Source organism: Pleurodeles waltl, chromosome 4_1 (assembly GCF_031143425.1).
Source record: "Pleurodeles waltl isolate 20211129_DDA chromosome 4_1, aPleWal1.hap1.20221129, whole genome shotgun sequence".
NCBI lineage: Eukaryota > Metazoa > Chordata > Amphibia > Caudata > Salamandridae > Pleurodeles > Pleurodeles waltl.
The window spans coordinates 457,831,262-457,850,969 of NC_090442.1; the positions used below are offsets into that span (position 1 = coordinate 457,831,262).

General features: G+C 42.5%; 1 protein-coding gene across 2 annotated transcripts in view; it reads right to left on the reverse strand.

Annotated features, from left to right (window-relative positions):
- The window catches only part of SUV39H2 (SUV39H2 histone lysine methyltransferase), a 343,208-nt gene that overhangs the window by 211,697 nt on the left and 111,803 nt on the right, over nucleotides 1–19,708 (reverse strand). For both annotated transcript variants that reach the window (XM_069228723.1, XM_069228722.1), the window contains exon 2: nucleotides 6,959–7,104. In XM_069228723.1, the coding sequence (XP_069084824.1) occupies nucleotides 6,959–7,104 (146 nt within the window). The remainder of the gene's footprint in view (nucleotides 1–6,958; nucleotides 7,105–19,708) is intronic.

Here is a 19,708-nt window from a genome sequence, read left to right on the forward strand (position 1 = left end):
CATTTTAACCCTTGCCACAGTTTGTGTTCGACCTCTTAGTACCATAAATTTTGTTTTAGAAACATTTACTTCTAGCTCATGCTCGTCACAAAATAACTCAAATCTGAGTAGGGCCTGCTGGAGCCCTTGCCTTGTCTTTGATAATAACAAGGTATTATCCGCGAACATGAGCAATGGTACTTTCATTCCCGCTATCTGGGGAGCATCCGTGGGATGTGTTGCAAAATATTTGGTAACCCCGTTAATAAACAGGGAAAACAAAGTGGGAGCCAGGACACATCCTTGTCTAACACCTTTCAAAACATGGAACCTGTCCGTAACCTCGCCAGGCTTACCCCAGCGGTCTTGGGCATAAGTGTATGCATGAAGATTCATTAAGAGTCGCACTAGAGCCCTGGGCATTCCCTGTTCCAGTATGCAATCCCATAAGTTAGTCCTAGGGACCAAGTCGAATGCAGATCTTAGATCCACAAAAGCTGCATACAACTTGCCCTTACCCAAAAAAACTGTTTTCCAATATAAAGGGCAAAACGAAAGGCTTGATCAAGGGTGCTTACATGAGGTCTAAAACCCGCCTGCAACGGAGTCAAAATATCTGAGTCTGTTATCCATTCCTGTATCCTCCCTAAAATGAGGCGCGCTATGATTTTTTGGATCGCATTAATAAGGCTGATTGGCCGGTAATTTGAGGGTACTGAGCGATCGCCTTTCTTGTATATAGGAAGGATTTCTGCCCCATACCATGAGTCAGGAATTTTAGCGCCTGCTGCAACTGCATTCACCAGGTGGAGTATATAAGGTACCCACAGGTCCTGGTCTTCCAAAAAAATGTCAGCTGGAATACCATCTGGGCCAGGGGCCCTCCCTTTGGGAATGTTTTGCAGGCAATTGATAACTTCAGTAACTGAGAATATTAACGGCTCGACGGGCTCAAGACAGTAGGGTATAGTCACTTCTACTGTATGACACTTAAACTGATCCTCAAAAATTTTTACCCACTGATGATTAGAGACAGATGCTGGGCTATAGTGGGCGTCCTGCGAGATACCCCATTTTATGAGGTACCAAAACTGTTGCATATTGCGTTTACCACAGGCTTCTGACAGCATAAGCCAGCGTTCCTCGTCCCACTTTTGTTTTGCTTTGCGTTTAGCCTCATTAAAGAGTTTTCTACAAGATCTAATCTGGCTATGATTTTTGTTTTTAATAGCCTCAAAGAGAACTCTTTTTGACTTGCTACACTCTTTATCAAACCAGGTAGTGGATGAGTATTTCTTGGTCCTAGGTTGTTTAGGGATAAATTTGATGAACATCTTTTTAAGTTCCTGAAACAAGTCAGAATGGGTACGTATAAGTTCGCTGTTAATCTCGTCCTGTGAGCCACAATTGTTTAAAAGCTCCACAGAACTAGACACTAAGGTTCTTATCGCCCTACGGGCCCCAGCGTCCACAGCTATTTTGGGCCAGCGTACCCTGCGCGTATCATTGCTCACAATGACCTCTTTTTCTGTTATATTAGGACCACTGCCCTCAGAACTCTGAAAGCTGGAATCCCTTAAGGTCAAACCAGCGGGTCATGATCGCTCTCTGGGCGTTCCGTAACTAGCATATCAACAATTGCAAACCACTGCCTCACATCGACCAAAATATAGTCGATACGACTACTGTGTCTGCCGTTGTTGAACGTATGCCTGCCCTTCCTATCTGACTTGACCCTTCCATTAACAGCTCTTAGACCCATATCCAAGCATAGCCCCTTGATATAGGTGGCTGAGCTCGACCGCTTAGCAATCGGAGGTATCTCGAGTTGGGGAATACCCCAGGATAGATCCTCATCCTCGGTGAGCGGGCCGTCCTCAATACCCAAAGGCTCAAAACAAGTATTAAAATCCCCCATCACAATCTTGTGGCCATCGGTCGTTGTTCCTGATAGAATGTCATCCAACAGGAGGAGGGTCGGAGAGACCCTGCCTCCCTGGAGGCCCCTGACATAAATGTTAACCAACAGGAGGTTTGTACCTTGGTTGGACTTTATCTTTAGGGCAATTATGTCTGGACTATCAATTGTCACTTCTTCAACTCTTACACCCGCACTTTGACGGACCCAAATTGTAAGACCTCCAACAGGACGCCCTTTCTGGCCTCTAGTTGCTGGCTTGCTAAAGTTCAGATACCCCACCCGAAATATCGGTGTGATAGCCCATGTTTCCTGGAATGCAATTATATCGCCCTGATCTATGAAGTCCCTCCAATCAGGAATACACTGGCTGGACTCCAGACCGGCTATATTCCAGGATATATACCTTGATAACATATCAACAGGCTCCGCTAAAGCAGAGGGTGAGTCTGTACTAAAATTGGGTAATGCAGACAATGTACCAACAGGGGTAATGTCAGGATTATTACTTTGATCTGTGGCAATAGCCTTCCAACTTATATCTTCTATGTGGGGGGATTTCAATAAAGTTAAATTAACTATTTCTTCTCTACCATTGAGTCAATCATTCTCATCAAGGCAGGATAACGGCCCATATCTCCCGGCAGTAATCAAGGGTTCAATGCTTTCTGGTGCGAACCAAACCCTGGGAGGGTTAACGACATTTTTGTTAATCTGGGAAGGCACCTTCACCTCGGGATACACCGTAGGATAAAAATCTGGTAATTCCCACGTGACTATTGGTCCATCTGCAAGTTGCGGGCACCAGCCTCTCAAAAATGGGACCACATTAGCATTTTAAAAAACACTCACTGAAAAAAACGAAGGTTAAAGTAATGTTATAGTTAGGTGTGGAAATGAGACAATTATTTAAATTTTTTTTTTTTAAAACACTGACATTCACCAGTTGTTTTAGTTATTGAGTTTTCAGATAACCAGGACAAGTAAAAATTCACCAGTTATAGTTTAGTGAACTAACTATAAATTGAGCCCCCATCAGGCAATGCCCGTGATCGCATATATCACATCACTCAGGACTTATTAAATGACATGACCGATGACATCACAAATTACATTATCCAATGATGTCAGTGCTTTGTGGGAAGGGAGCAATTCACCTAATTAAAAATTAGACCAATCCTTTAAAAATAATTACCAGAGAATGTGCATTACTTCTGCTTATGTTCAATAGAGATCAAGTATATGTCAACTCACCCATAATTAGTGAAGGGCACCCTCTTTTTACTTCTATTCAGTTGCCTAAAAATACAAAAAGTCTCTATAAAGTTAAAAATGTTCATACACTTTATAAAGTTTGACCTACTTCAAAAAAAGTGTTTGGTTACTAATTCAACTAAAATTGAATCACCCACCAAAACATTTCACAAGACTCACAATTTACAATCAAAAGACTGACATGAATGCATTAGTTAAAGATAAGCCAACTTCAGCTAGGTGCAATGGACAACCCTCTATTGTTTTGTAAAATACACTACACACATTCCTAAGATGAGCAGAATGACACACAACTTTATAAACATGCATAAAATAACACTACAAGTTAATACTTGTGTAAGTGGTCACCCCTGCATTGTAAATCTTGAACAATGTTATGTGTAATTGTAAAGTGCATTACAAAAGAGGCCCAGCTAAAAGAACTACCACAGGACAGACAGGAAAAAGGATTTTCCTGTTAGAAAAACCCTCACCCACTAGGGTTAGCCCTTGGTGGCATGCTTCATCATTGGGTTTCTTCCCGTTCCGCTATGGAGAGGGGCGTGCTACGACCTACGGGATACGTGGGAGCACTGAAGTAGTCTTGTCAATGTGAATCACAGGAGGGATAGGAGTGGCGGGGACTTGGGTGAGTTAAAAATACCTGTCTCCTAGTAATTCCAGTGATTTAATGGATCTCTTGGAGGCGGTATGATTAAAAATGGGCTGAGGAAGTGGGGGATGCAATGTAGCTGACTTCCTAGTCTACATGTTTCGGAGCCCTACCCCTTGGCTCCTCTTCAGGACCAAGGTGGACTCCCTGGTGCCACTCCTTGTTTGACTACCTCTAATGAAAGCATAAATAATACATGCTCTGTGATATGGTGCAATTCACCTTACTAATGTGGTGTCATAAGATGATATCTATTATTTATGGTGCCCGTCATTGATACCTCTGGAAATATCAGAGAGGCGTTAAATCAAATAATAAGTGAATATGAGGTATACCTTAAACAAACAAAATATCAAAAACTTAGGGAGGTTGGTTAATTGAAAAGCTGAGGTTTTAGTTTCTCGCGGAATTCAATAAGAGACGGGGAGGTTGTTCTATGCTTTAGGAGCGATGTTAATGGAATACTTGTCCTCTTGATCTGGTTCTGTGTTTGCATTCGATGTGTGCAAGTAGAAGTCCTGTGGATCAGGTGTCTGGATGGTTGATGGAAGAAAATGTGACTGTTCAGGTAGGTGGGGCCTGAGTTGTGTAGGGCCTTGAATGTGTGTGAGGAGTCTGAATTGAGCACATTTGCCTTTTGGAAACCAGTGTAGTACCCTGAGGTGTGGTGTGATGTGAGTTCTGTGTGTGGAGGTTGAGGATGAGCCTGGCTGCCAAATTCTAGCTGGTTTGCAGTCCTCTAGTGAGTTGCAGGGTGATCTTGGCGTAGAGGGTGTTCCTATAGTCCAATCTGCTGATGACTAAGGAGTGGGTGACAGTTTTTCTAGTGTAGCTTGAGAGCCAACTGAAGATCTTCCAGGTATGTTCAGGGTGTGGGTGACAGCTTCATGTCCAGTTTGCTGTCTATGATTATTCTGAGAGTCTTGGTGTGGGATCTACCTATGGGTATGGGTCTGCATTTGGCCAGCCATCAGCTGGAGTTGCATGGTGAGGTGTTCTTTGCCGAAGAGCATTACTTCTCGGTGTTGAGCTTGAGACAGTTGGCTTTCATCTAGTTAGCAACTTACATCATGTAGACAGTAAGTTTGTTTCTTGTGTTAGGGGTCTTTTTCTAGGGGGAGTATATAAGTTGTGTCTCGTCTGTGTAGGAAAAGATGTTGATGTGGTATGCAGGGACGACTTTGGTTAGACAGATCATTGAAGAGGGTGGGACTGAACAATGAACCTGGAGCTCATCGCTCAGCCCCCAACATATGTTAAGATCTTATTAGTTAGCCTAATTAGGTGCAATGACTCAAAATCTTCAGGACGCTTGGGATTTAAAAATGAACACATTGCAAACCTTCAGTTCTTAAGCAATTTGACTAAAGCTATCTAAGACAACTGTAACTGCCACACGTGCAGAGATGTATAATCTTTTGTTAACAGAATCTTTGACATTCCACACAGGTTTTTGTGATGAGCTTTGTCAAAAGGCAGAACCTACTTTCAAATGTGTCTTTTCCCACACCAATACTTACAAACCAACATGAATGAGTGGACAACACCGAGGAGGACAAAGCAGCAGCACTGTACCCTTGGAGTGGAGAGTCCAAATTATTTTGCCCACAACTGAACAGCAAAATGTTTAGGGACATAAAATACGAGCAAGTGCCCTTTAATTTTCCTATACTGATATTTTACCTATATTGGCATGACCCCACCTGTCCTATAAGAGCATTATTCAGTACTGGTAAGGAAAAGTCAGTCTTTATTGTACAGTGTGTACTGCCTCTTTTCACCTTGTGCAGTGCTTAGAATAGCTTGCAGTGTAACATAATATACACACACATGACTATTTTTAAATGTATATGTATATATTATACTGAATGCATAGTGACCCTAAGATTGGGAACACACTCATGCATCGTTTGCATGCAAGTGTGTAGTGTGCATGATATATCTCATAATGTTTTATGAATAACTGCATTAGATGCAATCATACAAAATACTCATCACCTTCTATAATGTTTTTCCTAATACAGGCATTAATATATGCCCACCACGCAAACAGGCAAGTAAGCCTCATTATGTGTTTCTTTTATATTATATGTTGCCTATTAGACCTACGAAGACTCTAAGATATTATGTTCAGCCTTTAGACTTGTTTAAAAAGCAGTACTGCCTGCACCCAAATCATTACTGGTAGGTAAACCACACACCATTTGACTTCTACCATGAACAGTCACATCTTTTACTTTATGTCTTTCATGTGCATTAATAAATATATTCACAGTTATTTTAGCCCGTTCATGCCTGTACACCTTTTTTAGGAACCATTTTCTTTCTTCAAAAAAATAGAAAGGATTATGGACAAATGTAAATACACGTATCATGGACGGCCATCAATTATGTCATTTTACATATGTGATGTGAAACGTAAGGTCTTAATATTTAATAGTTTTTGTTTTTTGAACACACGTTCATGTCTCATTTGCACAATTAACTATAACATCACTTTAATCTTTGTTTATTTAGTATGTGTTTTCACACACCAGATTATCACTATTGGGATTTCCAAAGAATTGAGGCTGAGTTAGCCCCTCTCCATTCCATTGCTGAGAGTGAGAGACCCCAGTTCCTTTTTAGCCCAAATATAATATAAAATGGAGGAGTTTGCATCTGCTACTGACACAGTATAGTTAGTGGTAGCATACAAAATACTGTCAAAGAAAGGTGGAGATTGAGAAGCCCATGTTGCGGACATGCGATGTTCGGGAGGGGGTATGATGTCAGTACAGAAGAAATGAGAGAACACTGCACTGGTTCTATACCTAGCTTTGAGCTTCACACCTTTTGAAGCAGCTTCTTAAGTTCTTGGTGGATAAGAACAAGAGAAAGACAATTCTACAGTACAGCAATCATGATCAAGTTGTCTGACCATAAAGAGATGAGCAAAGTTTTCAAGCACAGAAATGCAATATTTATGTGGGTTAATATCTATACAACAATGTGCATATATAACAAAGCACTTAAATGCACTAAACCTACTAACATAACAGTGCAAATTACTAGACAATCTATCACAAAATTACAACATTTTCACTCTTTTATACTCAAATATGGAGGTAGGGGATACTAGACATTAACCTTACCTCTACTATCATTTGGTCACACAAATATTCCACTTCGTATCTGCTCTGAATTTTTGCCTTGATTCCAAGTGATGGACACATGAACTTTTCCTTCCTGCACATTTCCTGCAGGGTATCACAGGAGACTAGGCATGGGACATAACATCCTACAGGAAGAATTCAAAATATTTCATATATGATGTCAGAGCTAGTAGAGGTTTAAGCAATGCAAATCATGAACACTTTGAAAACTGCTCTCATTCTGCCTCTGCACGTAAACAGCCAACACAACAACCGCAATTTGTATTTATACAGGGAACTCCACTTAGAAAGCTAGGTCACAGGCCTAATTTAATTCAAGAAGTGATGTGGCAGGTTAGTATGGAATAGAAAATTCAAACTAATACAACTGCTTCACTGGATCAAACTATAACTGGTCTTGAGAGGGTCGTTGCTGCACCGTCCATCTACAGCCGAAAGAATAATTTAAAAGTAAATATGGACAAAAACAATAATGGGCATCTTCCGAAGAGGGTGTGAAAACAGGGCAAATGGCACTTTAGGACAAATGAAGTTAAATGGGCGTGGCTGGGGTTATCCTAAAGGAAGCTTTTATGAAGGGTCACCTTACCGGTCATAGAGGACTCCAGGTCTGTCAGATCCCTCCAGTATACATTCAGGGCACTACAATTACAGACCATGTGAATGAAGTGATTGTTTCTGACGGCTTCTAGGGAATTTACCCCTGACTCCTGGGAAGATGTACTCAGGCATGTTAGCGTCAGGCATACCCGGTGTAAGTAATTAAAATATGAATATTCTAAACATAGCATTCCTAGAAACTCCATCTCCAGTTTAGTGTACTATTGCCACCTGTGATTCAGACACTGTTGCATCTTTGCCAAGGTCTGCCACTAGCTTCTCTCTTAAGAATGTCTAATCATTAACTTAATAGCTCCTTTGGAGAACTCATTTTGAGAGTTGCTTGCGTGAAAGTATTGCCAGGAATGTCGTTTGGCTTGGCAGTATGACGAAAGCCTTATATATATATTTTTAAATAAGATAGAGGAGCTAGTAATGATCTTTAAACAGTGGAATGAATTAGGTCTGCATGCACTCCCCCTCCACTCTCTCTGTAACGCTATCCTTAATAAACTGCTAAATTGTGGAGGGGGCGGGTTTGTGAGGAGGTGTCTGGGACGAAGCCAGGGCATCTCAACCCGTACTAGGCTCATTTACTGAGACCATAATTGCATCCCAAGCTCTGGCGATATCCATCTTATCCCTATCCCTTTTTCGCATCCCTAAGGGGCATATTCTCATATCCTGTCTATCTCAGCAATTCCCTTCTCTAGCTACTGATGCTCGGCCCTGCTGCTGCCTTTCACCTCATAGTTACCCGTCTTTTGGCAAACACCAATGGCAGATTTATGCATCTACTCGTCATCTTTTTCCTCCTAGGTCGCTGGTACATTCTAAGAATACAAGTCTTAGGTGTTGCAGGAAGCTATCTGTGGGTTATGATTGTAGAGATCACACCATATGATAGAGATCTGCTACTTCCTTGCTATTTCTGGGCATTTAGAATGAGCCCCTGGGAAAGAATTACTGGTTTTGTAGGAGGGATGTATGCCCTGTCTATGTGGTAGTGCTAAACCAGTTTGAATAGGGTATTCCGAAATATTAATGAGTTATAACTGAGTATACGATCCCACTCCTCCTTACTAATCTACCTTTTCATGTCCTCTGCCCATCTCTCTCCCAGCCACTTTCACTAAACCTTACCTGGTACAGTAATGTGATTGCTTTATATTTACCACTGCAACTTCATGTCCTGATGTGTGGGCGGCTCACCATTCCCTGCCTTGCATGTGTGGTTCAGTATAGATGTAAAATGGAATACCCCCCAGGGCGGTTCTAAGTTGATCAACTTCCTGAACTCCAGTAATGTATACCTTGTATAATTCACCTATCTTATCTATTCCCTTTTCCCACCATGATTTAATTTCATTCCAGCAATGCACATGGTGGAAGGCCTGTTGTTGCAAAGACCCCCAAAGACTTCCTTTTGTGCCTGTTAAGGTAGCAGGTCTACCCCTGGCCCATATACCGCATATCCTTATCTTTAGAGGAACTTGTGAAAAGTGCCAAATCACCCAAACAATGACTCTGATAAACACCTAAGTCAGCTACAAGTTCCCTGATATTTACATCTCAGGGTCGGACAGTAAATGTACACCATAAATATGTAGTCTGAATTTACGTACTTTTGTCATACAGGTTCATACCGACTACGTCTTTGACTAGGTGGAAACTCCCCTAATGTACAGTAAAGGGCAGTGGTCAACCCTACAGAAACCCCATGAAGAAAATTATTCGGAGAGTTATTTGCTTCAGGGGTTATCGCAAGAGGTTCTGCCAGTCTGTCGCAGCCTAAAGCCCTGTGCTGAAATCCAGAACGGAAAGAAGAGCTGAGCCCAGCTGTGTTTTCCTTCCAAGAGAACAGTCTTTCCCAGCTGAAGCGGATAACCGCAGCTTCTCTGTAATGAACAGGTATGCAGTGCGCTGAATCCCAAGAAACTCTAGAGGCAAGTTACCCTGTCCAAGATCTCATAGTGGAGCACACAGAAGTAGTCTTTAGGGTATTTGGTTGCTAATGACATTCCAACCATGTTCAAAATGCTCAAATTATTCTTGCTGCTAGCGACATGCATTCGTGCTGTTTTAATTATATTCTGTTGTTATTACTCATATAATAAGTAATAGCATGAGGCTGTTGAAATAAAAACTTCTGTGTCTTTTTTAACATAGTACGTATATTTGATATTCTAGAGAAAAAAGCTCGCCCTGACACATTAACCCCTTTGCTGCCAGGCCTTTTCCCCCTCCTGTGCCGAGCCTTTTTTTGGCTATTTGGGGCAGTTCGCGCTTAGGCCCTCATAACTTTTTGTCCACATACGCTAGCCAAGCCAAATTTGCGTCCTTTTTTTCCAACATCCTAGGGATTCTAGAGGTACCCAGACTTTGTGGGCTCCCCTGAAGGAGGCCAAGAAATTAGCCTAAATAAAGTGAAAAGTTAGTTTTTTTGCAAAAAAATGGGAAAAAGCGGATGTAGAAGAAGGCTTGTGGTTTTCCCCCTGAAAATGGCATCAAGAAAGTGTTTGTGGTGCTAAACTCAGCAGCTTCCAAGCTTTCAGGAACAGCAGACTTGAATCAGAAAACCCAATTTTTCAACACAATTTTGGCATTTTACTGGGACATACCCCATTTTTGCAATTTTTTGTGCTTTCAGCCTCCTTCCAGTCAGTGACAGAAATGGGCATGAAACCAATGCTGGATCCCAGAAACCTAAACATTTCTGAAAAGTAGGCAGAATTCTGAATTCAGCAAGGGGTCATTTGTGTAGATCCTACAAGGGTTTCCTACAGAAAATAACAACTGAAAAAGAAAAATATTGAAATTGAGGTGAAAAAAACATCACATTTTCTCTACGTTTTACTCTGTAACTTTTCCCTGCAATGTCAGATTATCGAAAGCAATATACCGTTACGTCTGCTGGACTCCTCTGGTTGCGGGGATATATAGGGCTTGTAGGTTCATCAAGAACCCTAGGTATCCAGAGCCAATAAATGAGCTGCACCCTGCAGTGCGTTTTCATTCTATACCGGGTATACAGCAATTTACTTGCTGAAATATAAAGAGTAAAAAATAGCTATCAAGAAAACCTTTGTATTTCCAAAAAGGGCACAAGATAAGGTGTTGAGGAGCAGTGGTTATTTGCACATCTCTGAATTCCGGGGTGACCATACTAGCATGTGAATTACAGGGCATTTCTCAAATAGATGTCTTTTTTACACACTCTCCTATATTTGGAAGGAAACAATGTAGAGAAAGACAAGGGGCAATAACACTTGTTTTGCTAATCTATGTTCCCCCAAGTCTCCCGATAAAAATGATACCTCACTTGGGTGGGTAGGCCTAGCGCCCGCGACAGGAAACACCCCAAAGCGCAACGTGGACACATCCAATTTTTTGAAAGAAAACAGAGGTGTTTTTTGCAAAGTGCCTACCTGTAGATTTTGGCCTCTAGCTCAGCCGGCACCTAGAGAAACCTACCAAACCTGTGCATTTCTGAAAACTAGAGACCTAGGGGAATCCAAGATGGGGAGACTTGTGGGGCTCTGACCAGGTTCTGTTACCCAGAATCCTTTGCAAACCTCAAAATCTGGCTATAAAACCACATGTCCCTCACATTTCTGTGGCAGAAAGTTTTGGAATCTGAGAGGAGCCACAAATTTCCTTCCACCCAGCGTTCCCCCAAGTCTCCCGATAAAAATGATACCTCACTTGTTTGGGTAGGCCTAGCGCCCGCGACAGGAAACGCCCCAAAGCGCAACGTGGACACATCCAATTTTTTGAAAGAAAACAGAGGTGTTTTTTGCAAAGTGCCTATCTGTAGATTTTGGCCTCTAGCACAGCCGGCACCTAGGGAAACCTACCAAACCTGTGCATTTCTGAAAACTAGAGACCTAGGGGAATCCAAGATGGGGTGACTTGTGGGGCTCGGACCAGGTTCTGTTACCCAGAATCCTTTGCAAACCTCAAAATTTGGCTAAAAAAAAACACATGTTCCTCACATTTCTGTGGCAGAAAGTTCTGGAATCTGAGAGGAGCCACAAATTTACTTCCACCCAGCGTTCCCCCCAAGTCTCCCGATAAAAATGATACCTCACTTGGGTGGGTAGGCCTAGCTCCTGCGACAGGAAATGCCCCAAAGCGCAACGTGGACACAACCAATTTTTTGAAAGAAAATAGAGGTGTTTTTTGCAAAGTGCCTACCTGTAGATTTTGGCCTCTAGCTCAGCCGGCACCTAGGGAAACCTACCAAACCTGTGCATTTCTGAAAACTAGAGACCTAGGGGAATCCAAGATGGGGTGACTTGTGGGGCCCTGACCAGGTTCTGTTACCCAGAATCCTTTGCAAACCTCAAATTTTGGCTAAAAAAACACATGTTCCTCACATTTCTGTGGCAGAAAGTTCTGGAATGTGAGAGGAGCCACAAATTTTCTTCCACCCAGCGTTCCCCCAAGTCTCCCGATAAAAATGATACCTCACTTGTTTGGGTAGGCCTAGCACCCGCGACAGGAAACGCCCCAAAGCGCAACGTGGACACATCCAATTTTTTGAAAGAAAACAGAGGTGTTTTTTGCAAAGTGCCTATCTGTAGATTTTGGCCTCTAGCACAGCCGGCATCTAGGGAAACCTACCAAACCTGTGCATTTCTGAATACTAGAGACCTAGGGGAATCCAAGATGGGGTGACTTGTGGGGCTCGGAGAAGGTTCTGTTACCCAGAATCCTTTGCAAACCTCACAATTTGGCTAAAAAAAACACATGTTCCTCACATTTCTGTGGCAGAAAGTTCTGGAATCTGAGAGGAGCCACAAATTTACTTCCACCCAGCGTTCCCCCCAAGTCTCCCGATAAAAATGATACCTCACTTGTGTGGGTAGGCCTAGCGCCCGTGACAGGAAATGCCCCAAAGCGCAACGTGGACACAACCAATTTTTTGAAAGAAAACAGAGGTGTTTTTTGCAAAGTGCCTACCTGTAGATTTTGGCCTCTAGCTCAGCCGGCACCTAGGGAAACCTACCAAACCTGTGCATTTCTGAAAACTAGAGACCTAGGGGAATCCAAGATGGGGTGACTTGTGGGGCTCTCACCAGGTTCTGTTACCCAAAATCCTTTGCAACCCTCAAATTTTGGCTAAAAAAACACATGTTCCTCACATTTCTGTGGCAGAAAGTTCTGGAATGTGAGAGGAGCCACAAATTTTCTTCCACCCAGCGTTCCCCCAAGTCTCCCGATAAAAATTATAACTCACTTGTGTGGGTAGGACTAAGCGCCCACGAAAGGAAATGGCCCAAAACACAACGTGGACACATCACATTTTTTCATAGAAAACAGTGCCTACCTGTGGATTTTGGCCTGTAGCTCAGCCGGCACCTGGGGAAACCTAGCAAACCAGCGCATTTTTGAAAACTAGAAACCCAGGGGAATCCAAGATGGGGTGACTTGCGGGGCTCTGACCAAGTTATGTTACCCAGAATCCTTTGCAAACATCAAAATTTGGCCAAAAAAAACCTTTTTCCTCTCATTTCGGTGACAGAAAGTTCTGGAATCTGAGAGGAGCCACCAATTTCCTTCCTCCCAGCGTTCCCCTAAGTCTCTCGATAAAAATGGTACCTCACTTCTGTGGGTAGGCCTAGTGCCTACGAAAGGAAATGGCCCAAAACACAACGTGGACACAACATATCTTTTCACAGAAAACAGAGGTGTTTTTTGCAAAGTGCCTACCTGTGGATTTTGGCCTCTACCTCAACAGAACAGGTTAAGGAAATATTAGTAACCCAGAAAGCATGGACACTACACCCACAAGTATGTCAAGTGGGGGTTGTATGCAGCTACAACAACCTGGGATTCACGATTAACCACTGGTGTGCCGATCTAAGTTTATGCACCTGTTGGTGGGAAAGCCAAACCCTGTATAACTAGGCCAGAGCCTTGTTTACACACCATTATGCCCAAAGTCTGCATTCGCATTTTTTGGACATTTGAGAAGTCTTTGAATACACACACACACAAAAGAAGTATCATTACAAGAACATAGCAACATCTGTTGTAATCATGCTTTCCTCTTACATGGAATAAGGAAGCAACGATTAGTATAGGTATGTCAAACTCCACTCTTAAAAGGTTATTTGCCATGTGTTGTTTTCCGTGTTTTTTTAAATCTCATGTTTATTCAATCGATTCAATTCAAATGACGGCTCCAGTTGCAAAATTGGTAAATTAATGAGAGGCAGTTACACATCAGCTCAAAAATAGAGGTGTCGCCGGCAGTTACATTTGTAATAGCTGCACATGTAGTGCAAGCCTTTTGATACACTTTACTCATGGGCAGAGTACGAGGCTATAGATGGTGCCTACAGGCAGTTTCAGGTTTGCAAACAGCAGCACTGCCTGCACACTATAGGGCATACCAGTATCTGGAAATCTCTTTAACTTACCAAGAGCACCAAAATAGTTTTTTTCCTTTCTCTCTCACTCTCTCTCTCTGTATGTTAGATTGGGTGCCTTAATTGATGAAGCAGCTACATGGCCAGTACTAGCTGGGTATCCAATCTTTCCACGTCCTAAGACCCTACCACTAGCTGACGTTGTAGGGATCATCAACTATACAGTCTCCTTATACATGAAACTGATTCAATATGCGCTATGAACAGTGAACACTAGACCAGCTATATCAGACAATAACAATAAATGTGATCATGGGAAAGATGACCAAGAAACCTGGTGAAATTGAATTCTAAACACCAACTAGTTAGAAGCCTTTTATCCTCACACAACACTCCAGGACAAACAAACAAAAATAACTGCAGAATGGAATGGTGCCACCCAAAGAGGAGTGCAACACCTGGGGAAGTATATTTGCATGTGTTTACACTAACATGCATGGCACACCTTCGCTAGCAGTTCTACCTAAGGTATTAAAAAAAGTACAGAATGGGCACCGGGCTGCCCCAGCTATGGACCTACATATGAAGTTAATGGGAAGCTCATCTACATTTTCCTCAATCATGCTATGCAACACAAAGGGAGAAGAATCGGATCTGGCCACACACCAGAGACTTGCAGCAGTTCCAGTTCAAGATCATGAACAGGAATTACAGAGAATAATTTAAGTTTACACCTCTATGGGCTGTGATACTGAGAGAGTGTAGCTTATATAATCTATATTAACATGAAATGCTTATGAATTAATGTGTGATGATGCTGCATAGAAAACTGTAGTAATAGCAATTTTGCTTAAACGTGCACTTGAATTGTGACCACGATGATTGGCCACCAATGTATACGCAAACTAATAATGATGACCAAAATGTTTATGTTACGTTTAAATGAGCTTATATTAACATTTGCGTTATTAAATCTGTATTGAAAACCTCATAGGCCTTAAGTTAGCATGAGCCGGAGTTTAGCTGCCTGACTTTCATATTAAATGCATTTTCCTATTTTTCAGTGTGCGGACTCACTGGGGGCCGTTCTTTTCCTTCAAACTTGGACGATGAATGTAACCATGTAGATCTGTTTCTCACCCGCTACCATCGTTTTAAAACTAGAATGTTATAAATGAACTGAAACAGTGTAGATTAATGTAATGTACAAGGTCATTCAAACCGAGAAAGACAGTGGAATCGCTGACCAAAAAAGATATACAAAGAATTACAAGGGGATGAAGTCACCGGATGTGCCACCCCTGAAGACGTCGATTATGAAGACCAATCAAAAACTTGTAAATCAATATGGGGTGAAGATTAGGATTACTTAATGTACTTTCTGATAGGTTAAAGATAGTAGGGTATAGTAAATGTCCAATAGAATTTTGGGGGAATGTACTACGAAAAAGGGATAAAAACCCATGTCACAGAGAGGTCGTTAGGGAATGCTATTGATTTTATCCAGAAACTCTGTCACTCTGTTTGGTGATTTGAGATTATATTAAAACCATCCTCGCCCTTAGACTGCCCATTTACACTTTTCCTCCTTATGAGGGAAGTGCCCATTTTTGCCCCTTAGCTGAGTTCTGACTGATGTCCTGAAGACGAAGACTAAACCTGTGCGCTGACCCAATCCTTGGAGGGTAATTATGACAATGCATTTGTGATTTGTCTGTTTGCTTTTCCTTTCTAGGTACCAACTGCTTACTTTTGACAGAGACCATAGCTAAATGTTTTCCAAATTGGTGTTCTAAATTGTTTTGCATGAAGCCCAACATGCTAATGCTAATCAGTGGTTAGGACAGGTGTTCACCTAAACTGACGCAAATAGACAAACGACTGAGACTATGCTTTGCTGAATTGACGCAATATTGACACTCTGCCAATCTTGATCTATGTTCACGCCGTGTTATGTTCTGATGTTTGTGTTTCTCGCGTTTATGAAATCTTATCAAAGTTGCAATATCGTGACTATGCTATTATGTTTCTTGGTGTTGAGATTAACGCATATGCTTCTAGATTGTTATTAATAGGGAATAAAATTCATAAAATTCTACTAAACTGGTGTGGTTATTCATGGCTGAAAGGTCATGGTAGTGTTTTGAATTGATTAATGACTGACTAAAGTGAAATGCATTGTCGTGATAAATATTGATGACATTATTGATGTATTGATTGATATATTGATTAGCTATCTCGTCCTAGGGTGTCTCTCAACTGGGTCAAAAGATTCATTGGCCGAAAACAAGTCCTGATGTGTAATAAAATATCATAAAAGGACTCGTTAAAAGTTCTGGTAGCAGAGCGACGGTTTGGCACTTTGGGGCCCTAGGACGGAGAATCATTGTTTAAATTGTTTTTGTGTGATAATGCAAATTGGAGGTATGATGTGTTTCTAAATTCACCATGACTTTCCCGGGATATCGGAGCCTGCCTAAGTGAGTTGGGAATGTTCTCAGCGTCATAGTATGTGTGGTATAGGGTTTTGTGCTTGCTCAGCTTATGCATTTTTGCAGGTGATTGCGAAATTTGTGTGTATTTAGGCCAGGTAATGTTGTTTTAGTAGGAGTGGGCGTACTCCGCAGTATGAGAGTAGGGAAGTCGGCGTACTTCATACGAGTGTAGCCCTTTGTGCTAAAAAATTATCCACGTGGTTCGTTGTTTTGTACGGACCCGTCGTGGTCTAAGACTCCGGAGTACATTGACAAGCGTAGGAGACACTTGGGTTTATGTTGTAATCTGTGCGGTTTAATAGGTCAATCGGGAGTGGTTGACAAGTCGAGTTTGAGTCAAAATGTATGTGTGAAATCTTCGATGGAGATTTGGCAAGTTCTAAAGTGCACTAGTACGAGCCATTGACAAGTCGAGAGTAGAATTTGCGGGTCGAATTCTGCTTGCGTATGTGGGAATTGAGAAGAAGGAGAGAGTAGCGGCCGAGGCTTCAAGTGAAATCTCTGTAAAATTCTGAAGAGAATGTGTTACCCTTCCTGTAGTAAACCGGCAGATTTGTGTTGTTGTTAAAGTGCTAGTAGTAAGATTTTGCATTAGTTTGTGTGAATCCAGTGAGGGGCGGACGAGCCGCAACACTTTGTCAGCTGCAGTGTATGAGTGTGACGTCAGTGGTGCCGCGCTGAGATAGGTCAGTTGTCGAGGGGGGTCGCGCACGGATTGGCTGCCGTCCGTGAAAGGCAATAGGTTGAGAAAGGTGGGTGAAGAGTGTCCTGGGAACTAAGGGCCATATTTACGAACACATTTTCCCATAGACACAGAATGGGCAAAACTGCTTGCTACATCTGGCCCTAAGTCACTTTCTGGTTAAATACAAATAAGAGAAAACGCAAAAATGAATTTTGTTAAGGCTTTCAAGAGTGCTCTGAAAGGAGACACATACATTATGGCGAGTGAAGGGGAGCCTACACCGCCTGAGGGTACTCCAGCTTACATAGTTATGGAAGAAAAAAGGTGTCGCGCCTTGTTTATGGATGAAACAGTGGCGCAAATTAACAGAGAAAGAGGGATGTTTAGCGTTCCCAGAACATGGGACGTTTGATATGAAGGTGCTAGAGAATCTAAGGTGGATGTTAAGTACACAAAACCCACCCCCGAGACCAGCTCAGTATGAGGCTTTAGCGATTTGGGATTTAATGGCTCTTAAAGAAAGATTCCAAAGAAGACTAAACAGGGCAGAAAAGTCTTATGCAGAAGCAAGGTGGGATAATGAGAACAAAATGTGGAGACGGGGAATAGTTGATAGATTGAAATTGTTCCCAGCAATAACACACGGAGAAGAGATGCAGGGAAAGAAAGCCACCTGTAAAACAGACAAAGACTCTAGTAAGCCGATCGTATATTACATGATCGCCCACCACCTTATGCGGCAAGCGACAATGTCCCGAGCACTAGTACGGATCCTGGGAACCAGACGCAGGAGAAGGGAGTTACTGATACAGCACAGACTAGTGATACGGGTTTGATACAGAATGGTGTCAGTGTACCCACTGCGCCAGACATACAGACACAGTTGCAACCTCCACCGCAGATACAGAGAATCTATCCAGACGTCCCAGTACTAGAGACTACTACAAATGTGATAGTGCCGCCAGACCCGATATATACAAAATCGCGGTTAGTGCAGATTGAGTCAACTCTGCAATTGCTGCCCCAACCACAGCCACAACTGATACCAGGATATAACCCAGTAGCAGGTCCTCCATTAATACCTGCCCCGGCTTCGCTAGATCAGACCTTTGGAGTCGCTGCTCCACGAAGTTTGGGACCAGGACAGACACCTGCCGCAATATCATTGCCAATTACCGTTGGTCCACCGGTACCATTATATGCACAAGGTAAGCCTGGTGTATGTGATCAGGGAGTAATGGCCCAAGATGTGCTAAGAGGAGGGTCCATAGGAACCCCTCAGTTAATGGCCTCAGGAGTACAAGCGGTTGAAAACCCACAGTCTTTGATAGACCTTAGCCCAGTTGAAGCGCCATTGGAGGCAATGAGACAGGCAGGGCTAGGGGTGTTAACCCCACAGACAATAAGTACGAACGCTACACAATCGCCAATGATGCATGCAGGGAACATTTCACTGCAAGGTTTTACAGTACAACAGTTGAATGAATGGTTAGAGAAGACCTATGCTTCGCAGAAGACTACAGTGACTGCAATAGAACCGGAGAGGATAGGGAGAGATGAGTACCTGAATTTTGTGAGACTGGGAATGAAAGCTGCTGAACTAGTGGACGGAACAATGGGAGTAAACAGATTAGAGTCATACACAGAAGCAGAATTGAGGTATGTGTGTCCTAAGATTACTAAAGAGGTAGGCAAGGTACATCCGAGATTAGCGAACCTGGCAGACAAGTACAACATTGATATTGAGAACACTAAACATTTGAAAAGAAGTTACAGGTTAGACTTTGATTCAAAAGACTTTGAGCATATGAGATCTGCCGGAATGAAAGTGCATTTAAAAGAAATACTGCAGAGTGCGCAGATCTGGGGAGCGTTAGAAAAGTGGGAAGGCAGATGGGCAAAGAAAAGAGATAAGGAGAAAGGTGACAGTCCGGGGTCGGGTCAAGCTAAAGCTTCAACCAATACAGAATCGGTAAAAATACTACCCATGAGAAAAACAGCTGGTGGAGTTTTAATTAATGTGCCGTGGTCCAGAGGAGACATCCTATCTTTTACAAATGATTATCCCAGGTTGAGGGAGAAACCGATCGAGTGGTATCAACAAACGGATAGGTTTGTGAAGCTTGCAAAGTGTCTCTGGGAAGACTTGAATACTCTGTTTGAGATCATTGTTCCGCCAGATTTGTGGCTCGAGTGCAAGAGAGGGGTAGATTGGCCAACGAAGGAGCCGGCAAGGGATAAGGTGACCGGAGCTCCCTCTGAGGAGGTGATGGAGTACTATCATAAGGTGATTGAGTTTTTGAAGCAGAAAGTGTCGCCGAAGGTGACTGATTGGCAGAAAATCGACCGGACCTCACAGGAGGTTAAGGAATCAATTCATGCTTATTATGAGAGGTTGTTGAAGGCATTCAAACATTATAGTGGTACTGAGACCATTGAGCCGAAAGACATGAACCATCTCGTGTTCAGATTTGTTGAAGGGCTGAGACCAGAGGTTAGCCAGATGATTAAGAATCATTTGATTTGTTGGCAAGCGAAGCCGAGATTGATGAGGTGTTGCAGTATGCGAAAT